Source organism: Procambarus clarkii, chromosome 34 (genome assembly GCF_040958095.1).
Source record: "Procambarus clarkii isolate CNS0578487 chromosome 34, FALCON_Pclarkii_2.0, whole genome shotgun sequence".
Taxonomy (NCBI): domain Eukaryota; kingdom Metazoa; phylum Arthropoda; class Malacostraca; order Decapoda; family Cambaridae; genus Procambarus; species Procambarus clarkii.
Window position 1 is genome coordinate 35,806,381 of NC_091183.1, and position 21,385 is coordinate 35,827,765.

A 21,385-nucleotide genomic window follows, 5' to 3' on the forward strand; every position below is an offset into this window, starting at 1 on the left:
ATCTTGTAAGGCCAAGAGCAAGAACCTCGTACTAGCCTGTATAAACGACATGATCGCTGCACAGAGAAAAAGAGTTTCCAAAACCCTTTGTATGGATACCATCACACATAAATGTAATCCATCAAAATGACACACAGACATTACAGCCAGTTTAACGTGTAACAACAGAGTTGAATTAGACTTAGGTATCTTTATCTCTGTTGTAAAGACTATATTGTTCCAAACACTCAGGTCCGATTGGAGAGAAAAAAACGACTCCCAACGACCAGAAAGCACCAGTATAAAAAGCTATGATTTGTACAGATCCGAATCCTTTTGTACAGATCCGAATCCTATATTTATGGGCAGCACAAAACGTCCACCAGACTGTGCGACACAGTGTCAGGATCAGATTGGCAGGTGGCTACAGTTACCTGTGGCAGATGGATACAGTTACCTGTGGCAGGTGGCTACAGTTACCTGTGGCAGGTGGCTACAGTTACCTGTGGCAGGTGGCTACAGTTACCTGTGGCAGGTGGCTACAGTTACCTGTGGCAGGTGGCTACAGTTACCTGTGGCAGGTGGCTACAGTTACCTGTGGCAAGTGGCTACAGGTGACGTATTTACCAATCCTGCGCACTCCAGGTGCAAACTCTGAGCAGGAACTGGGTCATATTCTCCCACTACATCCTTCAATGACCAGTTATTTGACAATTCAGACCGGCCGACATGAGGTGCCTGGAGCTTTGCAATTACTTTAACTCTCGTGTTCATGAGGATATCCTCATAATGCACCCAGAGTTTGCCAGTGCAGACTACTTATCACATGGCCCTGTATGACTAACCATCCCGTGTGATGGGGACTTTTAGCATCAGCTACTTTTTTGACACACACTGTACTCCCCTGCATATAGTCTATGGCAGCTAGTTCTTGACACACACTGTACTCCCCTTCACATAGTCCAGGGCAGCTGCACAAATGATGTTGTACCTAAATGTTTTAATAACAAAAAAAAATGTATGGACATTGAATTAACGTCGACAGCTATACTTGAGCGGCGATTCTCCGCCGATAACGGCGATTCACCGCCGATAACGACAATTCACCGCCGATAACGACGATTCACCGCCGATAACAAGGATTCACCGCCGATAACAAGGATTCACCGCCGATAACAAGTATTCTCCGCCGATAACGGCGATTCACCGCCGATAACGGCGATTCACCGCCGATAACAAGGATTCACCGCCGAAAACAACGATTCACCGCCGATAACAACGATTCACCGCCGATAACAAGGATTCACCGCCGTTAACAAGGATTCACCGCCGATAAGGATTACTAAATGCTATTTGAGTATCAATTACTCAATGGGATAGAGAATGGATAAGGGAGAGGATGAGAGAATGGGAGAGAAACTGATGGAAGAGGAGGGAGGTAGAGGGAAGCCGGATGGCTCATGAGACACAACAACCCATCAACTGGTTCATGGAAACTCTCCCCATATCAAACGGAACATGTACATCACACCGGAGCCAGGAACCTGCTCCAACCTTCACACTCCTCCTCAACGGCAATTATTTTATTCTTTGTGTATTTCATTACTTATGAGCCAGCGAAAAGACAGATACAGACAGAAACACAGACATAAGCAGATAGGGAAACCGGAGACAGATAGAGAAACAGACAGGCAGACAGAGAGACCAGGTCAACCTCGGCAAAGAAAGACAGAAAGTCAGATCGGCAAAAGCAGAGACAGGAAGACAGGCAGGTAGAGATAAAGAGATAGTGACAGAAAGACAAATACACAAGACAGATAAAACAGAGAGACAGATTTCTACGAGGATATCCCACCTCGTGTGTGTGTGTGTGTGTGTGTGTGTGTGTGTGTGTGTGTGTGTGTGTGTGTGTGTGTGTGTGTGTGTGTATATATATATATATATATATATATATATATATATTATTAAATATGACCGAAAAAGTAAGATTAATAATTCTAACACGAATTTTCTCAATCTTTCGTACATTACGCTTCACTGTTGGAGGTAAATCAAAAATCAATTCTCCAAAATTCATTTTTATTTCTAGTCTGACGCGACACGGGCGCGTTTCGTAAAACTTATTACATTTTCAAAGACTTTAGTTCACAAATACACAACTGAATAGAACTTACGTATCTCCGATTTTATATCTACATTTGAGTGAGGTGAAAGGGGTGATGTGGCATTAACACAAGACAGAACAAAATGTGGTATTAATAGGGTATTAATTTCATCAACACAAGACAGAACAAGAGTATTAATTTCATCAACACAAGACAGAACACGAAACAATGGATATTGAATAGAAGTGTTTGTAGAAAGCCTATTGGTCCATATTTCTTGATGCTTCTATATTGGAGCGGAGTCTTGAGGTGGGTAGAATATAGTTGTGCAATAATTGGCTGTTGATTGCTGGTGTTGACTTCTTGATGTGTAGTGCCTCGCAAACGTCAAGCCGCCTGCTATCGCTATCGACGTTTGCGAGGCACTACACATCAAGAAGTCAACACCAGCAATCAACAGCCAATTATTGCACAACTATATTCTACCCACCTCAAGACTCCGCTCCAATATAGAAGCATCAAGAAATATGGACCAATAGGCTTTCTACAAACACTTCTATTCAATATCCATTGTTTCGTGTTCTGTCTTGTGTTGATGAAATTAATACCCTATTAATACTCTTGTTCTGTCTTGTGTTGATGAAATTAATACCCTATTAATACCACATTTTGTTCTGTCTTGTGTTAATGCCACATCACCCCTTCCACCTCACTCAAATGTAGATATAAAATCGGAGATACGTAAGTTCTATTCAGTTGTGTATTTGTGAACTAAAGTCTTTGAAAATGTAATAAGTTTTACGAAACGCGCCCGTGTCGCGTCAGACTAGAAATAAAAATGAATTTTGGAGAATTGATTTTTGATTTACCTCCAACAGTGAAGCGTAATGTACGAAAGATTGAGAAAATTCGTGTTAGAATTATTAATCTTACTTTTTCGGTCATATTTAATAATATATGTCTACAGGAAAGACTGCTACCAAAATATACTAATATATATATATATATTATATATATATATATATTGTCCGTCTGTATGTGTTCGAGGATGGACGCCAGACGCTGGCGTTATCCTATGTTTCCCAGAAATTGCTGACGGGTACGTGTCCAACATGGACGGGTTGGCTGATGTAGATTTGACTAAAGGTAAACTCTGTCAGCAGAACTATTTGCATACTTAGCGCTATTATATAATAGAATGTGAAAAAAATCGCGGAATTCAGAGATGTCACCATCAATGGAGTCCAAGAAATGTGTAGGTCCTTCAATTTTAATGATGTACTGCCAGTAATCTTAGCGAAGTTAAGTTAAAATTATTATATTAAATGTATATAATTTATCTTTATATATATGATAAAACTTTGTAACTTTGAGGGCACTCACTCCTACCATTTAGGCATAATCTTGTGTTGGTAGGCTTAGTATATATGCTGGTGCTTAGTGGCTCCTGTTTAGTACATCCATAAATGTCACTGTTATTTTCACTATCATGGGTGATACGGAGTTCTGACTCTCTCTCTAGATGGCTTAAGATCACTTAGTTCATCTGGGTCTTTCACTATAACGAATATGTCATCGACATAACGGCAGAATACAGTTGATTTCTGCCTACCATCGAAGACTCTTTCCTCGAGGGCTCCCATGTAAAAATTTACAAATAGCACTCGTAGGAGGGAGTCCATTGCTACTCCGTCTATCTGTAGATATATGTTACCTTGTGGATTGATGAACGGAGCTTCCTTTGTACATGCCTCGAGAAGGCTCTTCAAGTGTGGCTCGGGTGTGTCTTACTTGGGGGTGCTCTCGTCTATGAGTACTCTGTCCAGGATCATTTCTATGGTGGTGTCGACAGGGAAATGATCCGCGACAGAATATACAGAGACGAGAGCACCCCCAAATTAGCTTACAAACATAGAATTATGCCTAAACGGTAGAGTAGTGTCAACACAGGTGTTGGTGAACATTGGATACAGTAATAAAGAGATGAACACTACTATAAGACGACAACTGGACCGGTGGTACAATCCTGGACCAAAAACACAAACCGCAACACCTCGAATAAAATTATATTACAAATCAACCGTACATAGTGAACGTAAAAAAGAAGAAAGAATAATGAAACAAATAATCCGGAAAGGAGTAAAAATCACATTTCACTCCTAACCAGAACATAAACCTAATCATATTCTATAAAACAAAGAAGACTAACGACCACCTTATTCAAAACAGGCCGAAGCCGACGGAGAACCCTTAACAGGAGTCAAGCGTTGTACACATGTACACTTGCCCCCACCAAGGATGTAACCTTCAAAGTACATAGGTATGACGTCGACCAAGCTGACGAGGCGTCTGACCTGTCACCTTCGATCAGGTGCCCCCAGAAAACACGAGACAAACCCATGGCATCACCTAACAATAAAAATGCTGAATAAAAATACTTACATGAAAGACCAAACTAAGGATGTAAGAAGATTACAAATTTTTGAGCCCCTTCACATAAAAGTCGAACAACCTACATTACCCAAATGACAGAACTATTCACTCTACCCACCATGAGAGTAACAACAAGACCAGAACGTGACGATGCCCTCATAGACGACACTGCTCAAAACCAATACACATCATATATATATATATATATATATATATATATATATATATATATATATATATATATATATATATATATATATATATATTACATAATGTTTGAAGAACCTAGCCTAAGGACATGAAAGCTTCATTCGACAATACTCATTATTAAAATCAGGGAACACTTTCTAACAGCTGGTCACGTGGGACTGATCTTCAGTCTCTTTATCTTTACAAAACTCATTATAAATGTTATTATAAATGTTATAAAAATGATAAATGTTAATATTTTGCTTACTTTTGGCGTGTGCTGTGTACGCTGCGAGTATGATGGCCAGGAGTGGCCCCACGGACCAGCCTGTGTGGGCCATGGACCATCTTCTGTATTCAGGCGTCGTCAACACCATTCTCTCAACACTATGCAAACTGGCTTTTATATTATTTGATTTTCCTCTGATTACTGGTTTCCCACTAGATGATTTTAGTACTTATCCATTTTTATAGATGTGATAAACATAATTCCCAGTAGCGGTGTTTTTCTATCAATACAATGAACCGTGGAGCGAGAAATTGGTGTTTGGTTAAAAGCGGTTCACAATCACATACACAAGACACTGAGTTGAGGTGTTTAGGGTAGCGAGGAGCCCCTGGCCTTGGGGAGGCAAGAGGGACCTGGATGAGTTAGCAGGGTTGACTAGGCTCCGCGGTGGGGTAACTCCGCTCAATGGCGCTATTACCTCCCCCCACACCGCTCCGGAAAGAGGCTTACTTCTATTGACAAACTCCGTTTATTCCCCGAGAGACGTGTTCCATAGCCGGTCACCCGAGATCTACTTAAGGCTCAACTGCACGGCTCCTTGGCTTCCCGAGTCGATCAGTGCTTTCGTTAGCACAGATTTGGCAGTCAAGCGTTTCTACCTTTCTGAAGTACTAGCCAACTCGACGCTGCCGCTAACTCCTGGTGCGGGTCCTCTAGCGTTTTCCTGGTTCCTTGAGCAGCCTTAGTGATTGATGGTCGCCAGAGGAAAATGTCTCACAAAGGAAGGGGGGGCGAGAATCTTAATAGTGGCCCCTGACGGCGGCTGCTGGCGGCGCTACCATAGAAAACGTGCAGGAGATAAGAGGCAGCGATCCACCGGTCGGCTCTCACGGCGCTCACTCTGCAAAGAAGAGGAAATGATTCGTGGTCACCTGTCTCTGAGACCTGGGAAGCAATTCACTAGTAACAGACTTTAGGAAATAATTTTGAGATGGTGTGTCAGGGTTTGAGACAACCAGCGGCACACCACATCTTGTCCCGCCGAGCCCAGAGCCAAATATTTCATGTATATTTAATATTATAATTTATACTAATTATTCATGTGTAAATATATTTGTATAGCTATTACAAAAATTACTCAACTTAATTATGAGAAGACAGCGGTATACCAACATTGTTGGTTGAATAAACCAAATTATTGACTTGACGCCTAACAGGCATTTAATTCGAAATTATTCATATATATTAATATTGTATTGCCTAATTGATTTACTTAGACCTAGTTTTACCCATGTTAAGTTGGAGGAGAGGAATAGTAGGCATATTCAGGTAGAGCCGCTCAGTAAGGTGTTTTGGGTTTAAATTGTAAAAACTAAGTTTTACTCTTTTAGTTTCATATAAGTAGTAGTAATAGGCATCCATCAGTCTCGGGAGACTATGGAGTTGCTCTCTGGTTGTCGCTCTGACACAACCATTATGTTGTTGACCAGACCACACACTAGAAGGTGAAGGGACGACCACGTTCCGGTCCGTCCTGGACCATTCTCAAGTCGATTGTGAGAATTCACAATTCTCAATCATTCAAAATCGACTTGAGAATGGTCCAGGACGGACCGTAACGTGGTCGTCCCTTCACCTTCTAGTATGTGGTCTGGTCAAAATACTTTAGCCCCGTTATTGTGACTCATCGCCTTCAACCATTATGTTAATGGCTCTCCTATTTATTATGAATCTTAATTTATAATAAACAGGAGAACCATTGACACAAACATCTTGTTAATATTAGTCTGTTTTTAATTAACATTCACGGCGTTTCTAATGCTTCTCGTACTGATCATCAGATCTAAATCACAAAAGTTACATTAAAACAGGCAGCAAACCAAAGGGCTCCGCGGTGCAACATAAAAACACCAATTACAAAACAAAACGCTGAGGTCAACTTACGTGAAAGTGAACAAAGTAACCTTTGATATATATACTAAACGGATACTCAAAACTTATTCAAAATTATAATAATTACTACAAACTTAGAGAAAACTTATATAAAAATCAACAATTTACAACACTTATAGATTACCAGTTAGATACGTTGTAAGAAATATAAATATTTGCACAAAACTGATCACCAAAAGTTATAGTATATTTCCTAATTAAACAAATACAACAGTACAAAAGTCAACACCCGAAATGACTATCAAAGACACAAATCATGGGAGACTAAAGCAAATAATAAAGAAGTCGACATGGACTATTATTGAAAACAAAAGGCCCACTGTCAGTTATACAGTGTACAATTGTGCAGGTGGTACACTGTATGATTATAATACACAGTGTGTGTGTGTGTGTGTGTGTGTGTGTGTGTGTGTGTGTGTGTGTGTGTGTGTGTGTGTGTGTGGAAATCACGAAGAAAATAACAGGTATCTGTGATGTCTAACATCCTGTGTGGACGACACAGGATGTATGGTGGACGACACAGGATGTATGGTGGTCGACACAGGATGTATGGTGGACGACACAGGATGTATGGTGGACGACACAGGATGTATGGTGGACGACACAGGATGTATGGTGGTCGACACAGGATGTATGGTGGACGACACAGGATGTATGGTGGTCGACACAGGATGTTTGGTGGACGACACAGGATGTATGGTGGACGACACAGGATGTATGGTGGTCGACACAGGATGTATGGTGGTCGACACAGGATGTTTGGTGGACGACACAGGATGTATGGTGGACGACACAGGATGTATGGTGGTCGACACAGGATGTTTGGTGGACGACACAGGATGTATGGTGGACGACACAGGATGTATGGTGGTCGACACAGGATGTATGGTGGACGACACAGGATGTATGGTGGTCGACACAGGATGTATGGTGGTCGACACAGGATGTATGGTGGTCGACACAGGATGTATGGTGGTCGACACAGGATGTATGGTGGTCGACACAGGATGTATGGTGGTCGACCGGGGGTGTAGGGCGGGTCGCGTCATGAAATAATTGTAAATTCAATTATTGTTATATAGCAGTTGCATTCAAATAACTATTTAATTAACATGTGCAACTTTTTAATTGAAGTAATTACCGCGGCGTTGGTCAGTCCGTATGTTGTGGAGTGTTGACTTGATCTATATATTGTCTTATTGTTTCTTATGTACAGGACCTGTGTGTGTCTGCTGGCGCCCCTGTACACCACCTGTGTCTGCTGGCGCCCCTGTACACCACCTGTGTGTGTCTGCTGGCGCCCCTGTACACCACCTGTGTCTGCTGGCGCCCCTGTACACCACCTGTGTGTGTCTGCTGGCGCCCCTGTACACGACCTGTATGTGTCTGCTGGCGCCCCTGTACACCACCTGTGTGTGTCTGCTGGCGCCCCTGTACACGACCTGTATGTGTCTGCTGGCGCCCCTGTACACGACCTGTGTGTGTCTGCTGGCGCCCCTGTACACGACCTGTATGTGTCTGCTGGCGCCCCTGTACACGACCTGTGTGTGTCTGCTGGCGCCCCTGTACACGACCTGTATGTGTCTGCTGGCGCCCCTGTACACGACCTGTGTGTGTCTGCTGGCGCCCCTGTACACGACCTGTGTGTGTCTGCTGGCGCCCCTGTACACGACCTGTATGTGTCTGCTGGCGCCCCTGTACACGACCTGTGTGTGTCTGCTGGCGCCCCTGTACACGACCTGTATGTGTCTGCTGGCGCCCCTGTACACCACCTGTGTCTGCTGGCGCCCCTGTACACCACCTGTGTGTGTCTGCTGGCGCCCCTGTACACGACCTGTGTGTGTCTGCTGACGCCCCTGTACACGACCCACGCTTATATATATATATATATATATATATATATATATATATATACAAGAACTGAGAGAGGATAAGCTGATACTTGGCCAACTCTCACACACCAATTCGTTCTCAAATCTGTGAGTTGCAACTTGAAGCAGAGATGTTGCATCATTGCAGAAATTCTTCGAGAGAAAAGCATGATTCTTGAGCCATGAGATGCGTGTGTGTGGGGGGGGGGTGATGGGGTGTTGTGGTGGGGGGGGCGACCATCTGCCCGGCCATCACAGCCCTCGCCACAATAGGAGGGTCCAGGTGACCCTCGCGTGGTTGTCTGCTGTACGGGTCTCTGCTGGTAATTACCTCCATCACAAACCCCAGCTGGGCGGCCTCTACCACCTTCCCGCCCTCAGCCTTCTTATACTCCGCCCCCATCACACTTTTCTCACCTTAAACAACACTCCAGCCACAGTTATTCTTGATACTGTAGTGTAAAGTGATCAATGTAAAGTGTGCGGGGCGGAGCTTGCTCTCTCTCTCACCCTCCCTCCCGCCGCCCCCCACTGCATTATCATCTACACCCTCACACACAACTACACCTCAGACACACCCACACAACTACACCTCAGACACACCCACACAACTACACCTCAGATACACCCACACAACTACACCTCAGACACACCCACACAACTACACCTCAGACACACCCACACAACTACACCTCAGACACACCCACACAACTACACCTCAGACACACCCACACTACACCTCAGACACACCCACACAACTACACCTCAGACACACCCACACAACTACACCTCAGACACACCCACACAACTACACCTCAGATACACCCACACAACTACACCTCAGACACACCCACACAACTACACCTCAGACACACCCACACAACTACACCTCAGACACACCCACACAACTACACCTCAGACACACCCACACTACACCTCAGACACACCCACACAACTACACCTCAGACACACCCACACAACTACACCTCAGACACACCCACACAACTACACCTCAGACACACACACACAACTACACCTCAGACACACCCACACAACTACACCTCAGACACACCCACACAACTACACCTCAGACACACCCACACAACTACACCTCAGACACACCCACACAACTACACCTCAGACACATCCACACACAACTACACCTCAGACACATCCACACACAACTACACCTCAGACACATCCACACACAACTACACCTCAGACACACCCACACAACTACACCTCAGACACACCCACACAACTACACCTCAGACACATCCACACACAACTACACCTCAGACACACCCACACAACTACACCTTAGACACATCCACACACAACTACACCTCAGACACACCCACACAACTACACCTCAGACACACACACACAACTACACCTCAGACACACCCACACAACTACACCTCAGACACACCCACACTACACCTCAGACACACCCACACAACTACACCTCAGACACACCCACACAACTACACCTCAGACACACCCACACAACTACACCTCAGACACACACACACAACTACACCTCAGACACACCCACACAACTACACCTCAGACATACCCACACAACTACACCTCAGACACACCCACACACAACTACACCTCAGACACACCCACACAACTACACCTCAGACACACCCACACACAACTACACCTCAGACACACCCACACAACTACACCTCAGACACACCCACACACAACTACACCTCAGACACACCCACACAACTACACCTCAGACACACCCACACACAACTACACCTCAGACACACCCACACAACTACACCTCAGACACCCACACACAACTACACCTCAGACACACCCACACAACTACACCTCAGACACACCCACACAACTACACCTCAGACACACCCACACAACTACACCTCAGACACACCCACACAACTACACCTCAGACACACACACACAACTACACCTCAGACACACCCACACAACTACACCTCAGACATACCCACACACAACTACACCTCAGACACACCCACACAACTACACCTCAGACACACCCACACACAACTACACCTCAGACACACCCACACAACTACACCTCAGACACACCCACACACAACTACACCTCAGACACACCCACACAACTACACCTCAGACACATCCACACACAACTACACCTCAGACACACCCACACAACTACACCTCAGACACATCCACACACAACTACACCTCAGACACACCCACACAACTACACCTCAGACACACCCACACAACTACACCTCAGACACACCCACACACAACTACACCTCAGACACACCCACACAACTACACCTCAGACACACCCACACACAACTACACCTCAGACACACCCACACAACTACACCTCAGACACACCCACACACAACTACACCTCAGACACACCCACACAACTACACCTCAGACACATCCACACACAACTACACCTCAGACACACCCACACAACTACACCTTAGACACATCCACACACAACTACACCTCAGACACACCCACACAACTACACCTCAGACACACCCACACAACTACACCTCAGACACACCCACACAACTACACCTCAGACACACCCACACAACTACACCTCAGACACACCCACACAACTACACCTCAGACACACCCACACAACTACACCTCAGACACACCCACACAACTACACCTCAGACACACCCACACAACTACACCTCAGACACACCCACACAACTACACCTCAGACACCCACACACAACTACACCTCAGACACCCACACACAACTACACCTCAGACACACCCACACAACTACACCTCAGACACCCACACACAACTACACCTCAGACACACCCACACAACTACACCTCAGACACACCCACACAACTACACCTCAGACACCCACACACAACTACACCTCAGACACACCCACACAACTACACCTCAGACACACCCACACAACTACACCTCAGACACACCCACACAACTACACCTCAGACACACCCACACAACTACACCTCAGACACACACTCTGGCAGTCATCACAGCATACATAATGGAAGGCAAAATAAGCAGCGGCTGCACACGTTTTATTGTGAATATCACAGAAGGTGACGCAGGTGACCCGCACTGTGTTCCCACGTACACCCTGTGTGTACCACCACCCGTGTACACCCTGTGTGTACCACCACTCCGTATGTACACAGAAAAATTATATGTTGTGTGGAAACATGAGTGTGTATTTAATACAAGAAAATGGTGGTTGAGAGTCATAAATTTTACATACAAATGAAGGAACTCACACCAGAGAGACGCCTCAGAAATGTTTACAGTGAGAGTGAGGCTACTACTGGCGTACTTCAAGGGTCGGTGTTGGGGTCCAGTCTCCTCTAAGTTTATATCAACGACATAAAATATACAATTGACTTGTTGACCAGACCACACACTAGAAGGTGTAGGGACGACGACGTTTCGGTCTGTCCTGGACCATTTTTAAGTCGATTGTCTTGAGTCGATGACAGCCGACTTGAGAATGGTCCAGGACGGACCGAAACGTCGTCGTCTCTTCACCTTCTAGTGTATGGGCTGGTCAACATACTTCAGTCACGTTATTGTGACTCATCGCCTGTATAAAATTGACTTCATCATGTCAGAGTGTACAGACGATGCCAGACTAATGAGAAGGATCAGGCCAGAAAGGGACCATCATAACCAACTCAGGGATCTTGACACTCCAGAAGTCGACCTAAAAATGGTTGCTAGAATTTAACCCAGCCATTTGCAAAGTTATGAAGGTTAGAGCATTTAATAATAGCAATACACAGTAGAAGAATAACGTCATCAGCGCAGGTCAAACTGGCCAATGTCCTCAAAAAATTTAATTTCTTCAGAAATAAGCCTCCAGAAATGTTAGCAACGGAACCTTCCGGATTCTGTAGATAATCAATGTGAGATCCTCTTTTGAGTACGTAGCCCTGGCATGGAACCCTCACGTCGTTAAAATGCCCAAGACAAAACTATTAAAGAACCAGATATGCAACAATACTAGTTTCCGAGCTAAGGGGCCTGAGCTACAAGGAAACACTGATGAAACTGGACTCCACTGTACGGAAGGACAGGAGCACTTAGGGACACATGATAACAATATATAATATTCTAAGTGTCAATGGAAAAGTAGAAGATCAACAGAGGCAACACGAGAGGCCACACACCCACACTAAAGACTAATGAGTCACTAATGTCAGAACAAGTTCTTCAGTGGTAGAGCCCTTAACAAGTGGACTGGAGTTAGGCCAGGTCGTTAACAGTGAGTAAGGACGATGAGTGACACAAACACTGAGTAAGGACGATGAGTGACACAAGAGAGGTGAAGACACCACACATGAGAACATGAAGACACAAGGACGTGAGGGTCCGTCCTGGACCACCATCATGGCGGGTCAAAGAGGAGAGGACGGGACAGCCAAATAAATAAGGTCAGAGAGTGAGATGAGAAGCATATAACAGAAAGGTAAGAATAAAAGTAAAATGTAAGAATAAGAAAAGGGGTAAGAATAAGAAAAGGGATAAGAATAAGAGAAAGAGACAAAGTTTAGCATAAGGGGGAAGAGCGAGACCAGGTACCAGGTACCTGGGAGGTACCCAGTTTAATATAAGAAAACCGTGGGAACCAAGTGACTGCCGTAAACTCTAAATGTTCGAAAGGTCGGAGCTGGATACTGCAGGCATAGTTAATGGTGTCCATCTTGGTGACTACACACGCTCTCTCCCGCTATCCCTCCCTCTCTCTCTCTCTCTCTCACACACAATAACCAAACAGAATAGAGATGGCTGCACAGATCGCATTTTCCTGAATTACAAGAAACCTTTTGACACGATTCCTCACAAACTTCTCCTATACAAAACAAAAAAGAAGCCGGAGTATCTGGTAGAATGTTAAAGTGGGCAAAGGAGTTCTTAATGAAGAAGAACATCAAGAAGTCAACACCAGCAATCAACAGCCAATTAATGCACAATTATATTCTACCCACTTCAAGACTCCGCTCCAATATAGAAGCATCAAGAAATATGGGCCAATAGGCCCTTTGCGGTTACTTCCATTCTTCCCTTTAACTTACAAAATATTATACCCATTGTTTCGTGTTCTGTCTTGTGTTGAAAGTTTGTTTTCACTTCATCCAAAACTGTTGTAACATATCACCTCACCCAAATGCAGGTATAAAATCGAAGCTGTTTAAACTCTGTTCAGTTATAGTTGGGTCTGTAAACTAAAGTCTTTGAAAATGTAATAAGTTTTACGAAACGCGTTCAAGTGTCGCGTCAGACTAGAAATAAAAATGAATTTTGGAGAATTGATTTTTCAGTTACCATCAACAGTGAAAAGAAATATAAGAAACATTGAGAAAATTCGTGTTAGAATTATTAATCTTACTTTTCGGTCATATTTAATAATATATATATATATATATATATATATATATATATATATATATATATATATATATATATATATATATATATATATATATATTTTTAAACCTAGAAGGGGTACCACCTCTGGTGCAAGTGTAGGTACCCATAGCCTCGGAGAAGAAAATAAAGAGTACTCAGAGAAGACCTTGTGGATCCTCACTGAACACTTTGATATTTTCTTCTACCACCCCTATTCTTTTGGTATGTGTGTATATTTATCTAACTTTATTTGAAAATGTCATATATATATATATATATATATATATATATATATATATATATATATATATATATATATATATATATATATATATATATAAAATATAATGTATAATTTAGAACGACCAAAAAACTTTGTTTTAATTGATTAAAATATATATATATATATATATATATATATATATATATATATATATATATATATATATATATATATATATATATAAATTTAGAATGTCCAAGAAACTTAGTTTTAATTAGCATACCATCTCTACCATCTCGTTGTGTTACTATTGTGTAACTAGCTGTAACATAACCCCACACATTAAATTTCAGCAAAATTAAATCATATTTAATGCCGCCGCCAGATGATTTAAATTTCCAAAAAAATAGATATCTTAACCTTATTCAATAATATAATAAGAAGTGATGGTAGTGCGTTTATGGCAGTAGCATCAACCGTTGCTGGCCTTGAAGTTGATATTGATAACATTGTTTGGAGTAGAAGTACATTACAGAGGCAAATGAGTGTTGAACGTAACCAAGATAGCTGAGGATATCAAAGAAACCATTGCCACACAAGCTTCACTCACACTGGGATGGAAAAATGAGCAATTCATAACTGGTTGGAACAATACAGAGAGATTACCCATTTCTGATATCAGCAGAAGGAAATGCAATTCCTTGCTGTCCCAAAACTTCCTTCAGGCAAAGGTATTGGCATTGCCTGAATGCTTCAATCAAATGCCGTGGCTGAATATTGGGAAGATTGGAACTTAATAAAACATGTAGAGGCCAGGTGTTTTGATACCACTGCCAGAAGTACTGGTATTAAGCACCATGGTTCCATCAGAGTTGAATCTGAGCTTGGGGAATCCTCTGGCATGTCGATATCATATTAAGGAAATAATTATTTCTGAGGTGCTCAACAGTTGTCATGGCGACTCTCATACAGTTATTTCAACGCTTCAGAAACAACTGGGATTCGATAAAGAACAGTAGGAGTCGGACAAGTCCCACTTTGCCCAGAAATATCTAATTCTTAAGTCTGGAAGGAAGAATTGGAAAAGAACGACCCAAGAACAAGTTATCCTGAGCTTCTTGAATTACCTGTTTTATATCTTGGAGATATAAAACAGAGGAGTATTATATCTTGGAGATATAAAACAGAGGAGTTTTATATCTTGGAGATATAAAACAGAGGAGTATTATATCTTGGAGATATAAAACAGAGGAGTATTATATCTTGGAGATATAAAACAGAGGAGTTTTATATCTTGGAGATATAAAACAGAGGAGTATTATATCTTGGAGATATAAAACAGAGGAGTTTTATATCTTGGAGATATAAAACAGAGGAGTATTATATCTTGGAGATATAAAACAGAGGAGTTTTATATCTTGGAGATATAAAACAGAGGAGTTTTATATCTTGGAGATATAAAACAGAGGAGTATTAGTAACCTAGGCGCCATACATCATTCAAAATGGATGGCATCAGTGACATATGTAATTACGATGGTACTGTTTCGTCACAATTCAGAATGACTAGTTGACCAGACCACACACTAGAAGGCGAAGGGACGACGACGACGTTTCGGTCCGTCCTGGACCATTCACTCAAGTCACAATCGACTTGAGAATGGTCCAGGGCGGACCGAAACGTCGTCGTCCCTTCACCTTCTAGTGCGTGGTCTGATCAACATACTTTAGCCCCGTTATTGTGACTCATCGCCTGCAGAATGACTAGACAAGAACAACGCGGAATGCAACAAGTGCATCACTTGTTGCACCTGAAGCACCAGGAACAGAGCTGAACCGTCTGCGACACCTTCAGAACTGCCACCACACAAATATATCTGCAGTTGAAACCAAGGTTCTCTGTCGTCACCTTGTGGTGCCTCTTGCACTCTTTGATGACGGAGTGAGTCCTGGTGTGCTGACGGAGTGAGTCCTGGTGTGCTGACGGAGTGAGTCCTGGTGTGCTGACGGAGTTAGTCCTGGTGTGCTGACGGAGTTAGTCCTGGTGTGCTGACGGAGTGAGTCCTGGTGTGCTGACGGAGTGAGTCCTGGTGTGCTGACGGAGTTAGTCCTGGTGTGCTGACGGAGTGAGTCCTGGTGTGCTACTGGAGCGGCCGCTAACAGAAGTGTTCAGGATACTTCAAGACTATCAGAGAAGACCTTGTCAAGTCTTATCACGACAATAAGCAGAAGATTCTTTGGAAATTGTCACTTTCACAATCACTTCATCAACTGGATCTCTCGAGATGGTATTAAAATGATGACTTCAATAAAGCAACAGAAAACGTCGACAAAATGAATGTTGTTAATGACAATATAGAAAGAGCAGTTGTTTTGAGACAATCATTCAAGAGTCACCTCACAAAAAATAAAGAACATATTGAAGATTGTAGAGAACCATTCACATCGGTTTCCAAAGATAACAAAATTTGCAATTACAAGACAAACTTCAATGTCTGAATAATTATTGAAAACATTTATGTGGACTAGGCCTACTGGGGATATCACATTAAATAAGGAGCCAAATGCAGTTACATCTTGGGTGGTTATCTTGAGATGATTTCGAGGCTTTAGTGTCCCCGCGGCCCGGTCCTCGACCAGGCCTCCACCCCCAGGTAGCAGCCCGTGACAGCTGACTAACACCCAGGTACCTATTTTACTACTAGGTAACAGGGACATAGGGTGAAAGAAACTCTGCCCATTGTTTCTCGCCGGCGCCTGGGATCGAACCCAGGACCACAGGATCACAAGTCCAGCGTGCTGTCCGCTCGGCCAACCGGCTCCCATCTATTTAATTTAGGTGGGTAAATACTGTATTTATAACATACTGATATCAATTTGAATCATCTGGCAGCAGCGTTAAATATTATTTCATTATGTTAACATTTTGTAGTGTAAGTGTAAGTGTAAGGTTCTTGTGTAAGATGAAACAAACTAAGTTGGTATACAACGTAAAAATGAAGTCACCACTACGAGCCTGGGCCAAATAAATATATATATGACAATGTCAGACCACGGAGGAAGAATTGAAACAGGAATTTCCTTAAGTACTTTCGTATATTAATACAGCTTCAGAAGGAATGATTCCTTCAAGTATTGAAAGTCAAGTATTGGACATATGTATAGGCAGGAGAGAGAGAGGTGAAGTGAGATACAATGAAAAATGAATGGGAATTAGGTGGATATAAATAAAGAGTCGAATAAGAACTGCATAACGAATCTATAACAACATAAAGGTTACGGAACAGCGCCGCTCCTGTGCCAGGTAAGTCCACTACGGGATCACCATAGCCCGTGCTACTTGCCCCGCTCCTGTGCCAGGTAAGTTACGGGCTCACCATAGCCCGTGCTACTTGCCCCGCTCCTGTGCCAGGTAAGTCCACTACGGGTTCACCATAGCCCGTGCTACTTGCCCCGCTCCTGTGCCAGGTAAGTTACGGGCTCACCATAGCCCGTGCTTCTGGGAACTTGTTCCGAGTAGCTGAATCTATAACAACAACTATAACAACAGAACTGCCTAAGGCCAATTGTCCCATACGAGGCAACTCCCATTTATACCCACTAATGGTGTATGGGCCCATAAGATAAGAGTTGCATCAATAGGCCCATATATGGATAATAATAACATAAGATAATAAATATTTACAATGAATTAGTGAGACAAATGTGTATCAATGATCCTACTCAAATTGCCTTTTAATTGATGTATCAAAAATGTATCTAAGTTATATAAACCTCTGCTAATGTTCATATTACATTCTTTTGTAATCTGTATTAAAACAGATTCAATTATGTCACTGGTCTTAAGTCATATATTTCCTCCCGTGTTAATTTTCGTGATTTATACACACACACACACATTATATATATATATATATATATATATATATATATATATATATATATATATATATAAAACACATATGTGGACATAATTGGTCAGACAAAACAAGGGGAGTTTTAATTGTGGAACTTTTGCAACCAGCGGCCAGCTTGAACAATGTATCTTTTTTTGGTTATTCTTAAACAATAATAAAATGTTGTTGGATGGTAAAGTGTGTTTATCTGTACGGACAGTAAAGGGAACACTTCATGGTAAGCGCTCTCATTATATCTCACCAGTACAACAATGACAATTATATTTGTACTTAAAGTAACAATATTAAAACACATTTACCATCGTTGTCCAGCGCTTGCGTGTAAATGTCCAGTGTACTTGTCCAGCGCTTGCCTGTTAACTGCCGAGTAGTGACCAGGTGACGGGTTGTTAACCAGTATAAACTTAACAGCTGTTCACCTCAATAACCAATATGGTCCGTCACTTGGGATCTGTAAGCCTAAGCTGGTCACGACCGTGTCGGCAAGTTGGAATTTTGTCCAATATTGTTTTTGTTCTAAAATGTGTTCCTGCCTATTTATCTGAGAATTTATGTTAGTGCGTATATGTGCCTTGATATATATATATATATATATATATATATATATATATATATATATATATATATATATATATATATATATATATATATATATTTATTTATTTATTATAAGAGGATTCGAACCTGCACCCTGGCTTCTACATGCACAGCAAAAGTGCATGCTAACACTGTGTGAAGACCTGACTTGACTTAGAGAATTCCCTATAATTCCCCAAGAGGATTATAGAAGAGCTGATGTTTATTATTATTAATCTACACACTTCGCGGCTTATAAATTAATCTCGCATATATTTTACAGAAGCAAAATATAGATACAGGATTTAAGATATTTGTAAAAAAAATGGTTTACTATTTCATGCCACGGGAGATTTATCTCTAAATGGCTAAATTTTTGTCACGGTTCAAGATGTAATGGTGTAGTGTGTCCGGGTGTTAGTCCACACACCTGGCTTCACCTGGCTCATAGTCCAGCTGTGACAACCTCTCTCAGTCTACTGGTGTTGTTACTTGTCCCATACAAGTGCTTTGGTTGACACATTTCATGATGGTATACAAGGAATCTCATAGTTCCTATTTGTACTATTCTGCTTTCTTTAAGAGGTCTCGTTTATTGACACGTTCCAATGTTTAAATGATAGCCCAAGAATACCTTCATTTTCTTTATTTACTTACACGCTTAGCAAGGGTAGCTCAAGTTCAAGTATGTTTATTGAGATAAGCAAGAAGTACATCTCAAAGGGATAGAGTAGCTTAGGCTATTTCTACCCCCCACGCAAGGGTACCAACATTATCATGTTGCTGTAGTTCGCCGTGTCACAGGAGTCCACAACAGTATGATGCTGTCCATTAAGCATCCATATGTCTGGCTTAGGGGACAAGCACGTTACTATTTGATTATAAGCTATTTAGTGTTCATAAAGGGGGTTCGAAATAATAAAGCTGTCTACTGTAGTTTTATCAATCATACTGAGTGCTACTAGGACAGCCAGCAGGTCAACTTGCAAGATGGATGCTCAGTTATTTGCTTTCTTTCTTGCTGCCCTGCCATTGACCTGATGAACAATGAGAACACTTCCCGCCCTCCCTTTAGCTGAACTGAGTGATTCGTCAGTGTATATGGTCTGTGTGATGTTGGTGGTGTATGTCTTCCAGGATACTTAATTTAGCTGCAAGCTGAGCATGAGGGTTGTATGCAATTAGTTTCTTGGTGGAGTTTGTAAGCATCAGGGTGTCAACTGGCATTATCTGCCAGGGTGGTAGAAAGCGCTCTACTTCTTCATCTTTACGTATCTCTCAAAGTCTCAACCCTTGAAGACTAGTAGCTGTTTTTGTAAACCATCTGGGATCACTGGGTTTCTTGCGCATGTGTTTTAACATTTCAAAAAGATACAATGTTATTTTCATTACCATGCAGAAGCTCTAGTTCCATCATAAGATTAATGTTATATATTCTATCTTGAATCCTCGGTATATTAAGTTCTACCTGCATAGTGAGAACTTTGGTGGTTATTACACAGCCAAGGATACTTCTGAGGGCTTTATTGTGCATTTTTTCCAGTCTATCAAATACTTTTGTCATGATACAGTACTAAGACTGGTGCATGATAGTCTATCAGAAACCTTACATATGATAAGTACATCATGTTTGCGTATTGAGAGTTGAACCCCACTACTGTTCTGAACGCCTTGAGTTTCTCTTTGCATCGGAGTAATTCTTTGACTTCATTTAAGATCAAGGGATTGAGAAACCAAGATGTTTGAAAAAGGAGACAAGTGTATTTGTATATTATCAATTGTTATGGTCAACTTTTGTGATTACCAATTTGTCTGTTAAATACCTTAATTTGTTCGGCGTTGATTACAAGGCCGAGGCATTTCGTGGTGGGGTTTGGTATATACAAGGATATCATCTCCATAGCTAATATTGACTTTTTTTTAATTTTGGCATTGCTTTAAGCAAGGCATTTACTTGTACATTGAACAAGGTAGGGTACAATGCTCCTCTTTGAGGGGTGCCTAGTTGTTCTAATTGATTCTAAATTGTATAACCTTGGAACAGTACAGAGGATTTCTGATTGGTAAAATAACTTAGTATCCATTGTAACAATTGACCACCTGAATCCTTCTGGCTAATTCCTAAAGGATCACTTCCCTATTAACAATATATATGTTGTGTATTTGTCCCTCCTACCTCCACGGACAGTGAACAATGTTGTGATACAGTTGTGTACACTTACCATGAATAAAACCATTGATATCAGGTTACATGTGCTCTTTAATTTTATGTGATAATCTACAGAGCACCATTCTCTCAATGGTTTTACACATGCAGGTGGTCAGTGAGATGGGACGACAAGCAGGAGGTTGGAGAGGTTTAGGTGTTGGTACCGTGAGACTGCTGCTCCATTGGTACCGTGAGACTGCTGCTCCACTGGTACCGTGAGACTGCTGCTCCATGATACACTGAGACTGCTGCTCCATTGGTACCATGAGACT

At 42.2% G+C, this 21,385-nt stretch overlaps 1 protein-coding gene across 6 annotated transcripts in view; it reads right to left on the bottom strand.

The window, feature by feature from the left end:
- LOC123762020 (lachesin) overlaps positions 1-21,385 on the bottom strand; it is a 205,750-nt gene that overhangs the window by 131,723 nt on the left and 52,642 nt on the right. For all 6 annotated transcript variants that reach the window (XM_069335777.1, XM_045748188.2, XM_069335774.1 and 3 more), the window contains one exon: positions 4,975-5,836. In XM_069335777.1, the coding sequence (XP_069191878.1) occupies positions 4,975-5,083 (109 nt within the window). In that variant the 5' untranslated portion in view covers positions 5,084-5,836. The remainder of the gene's footprint in view (positions 1-4,974; positions 5,837-21,385) is intronic.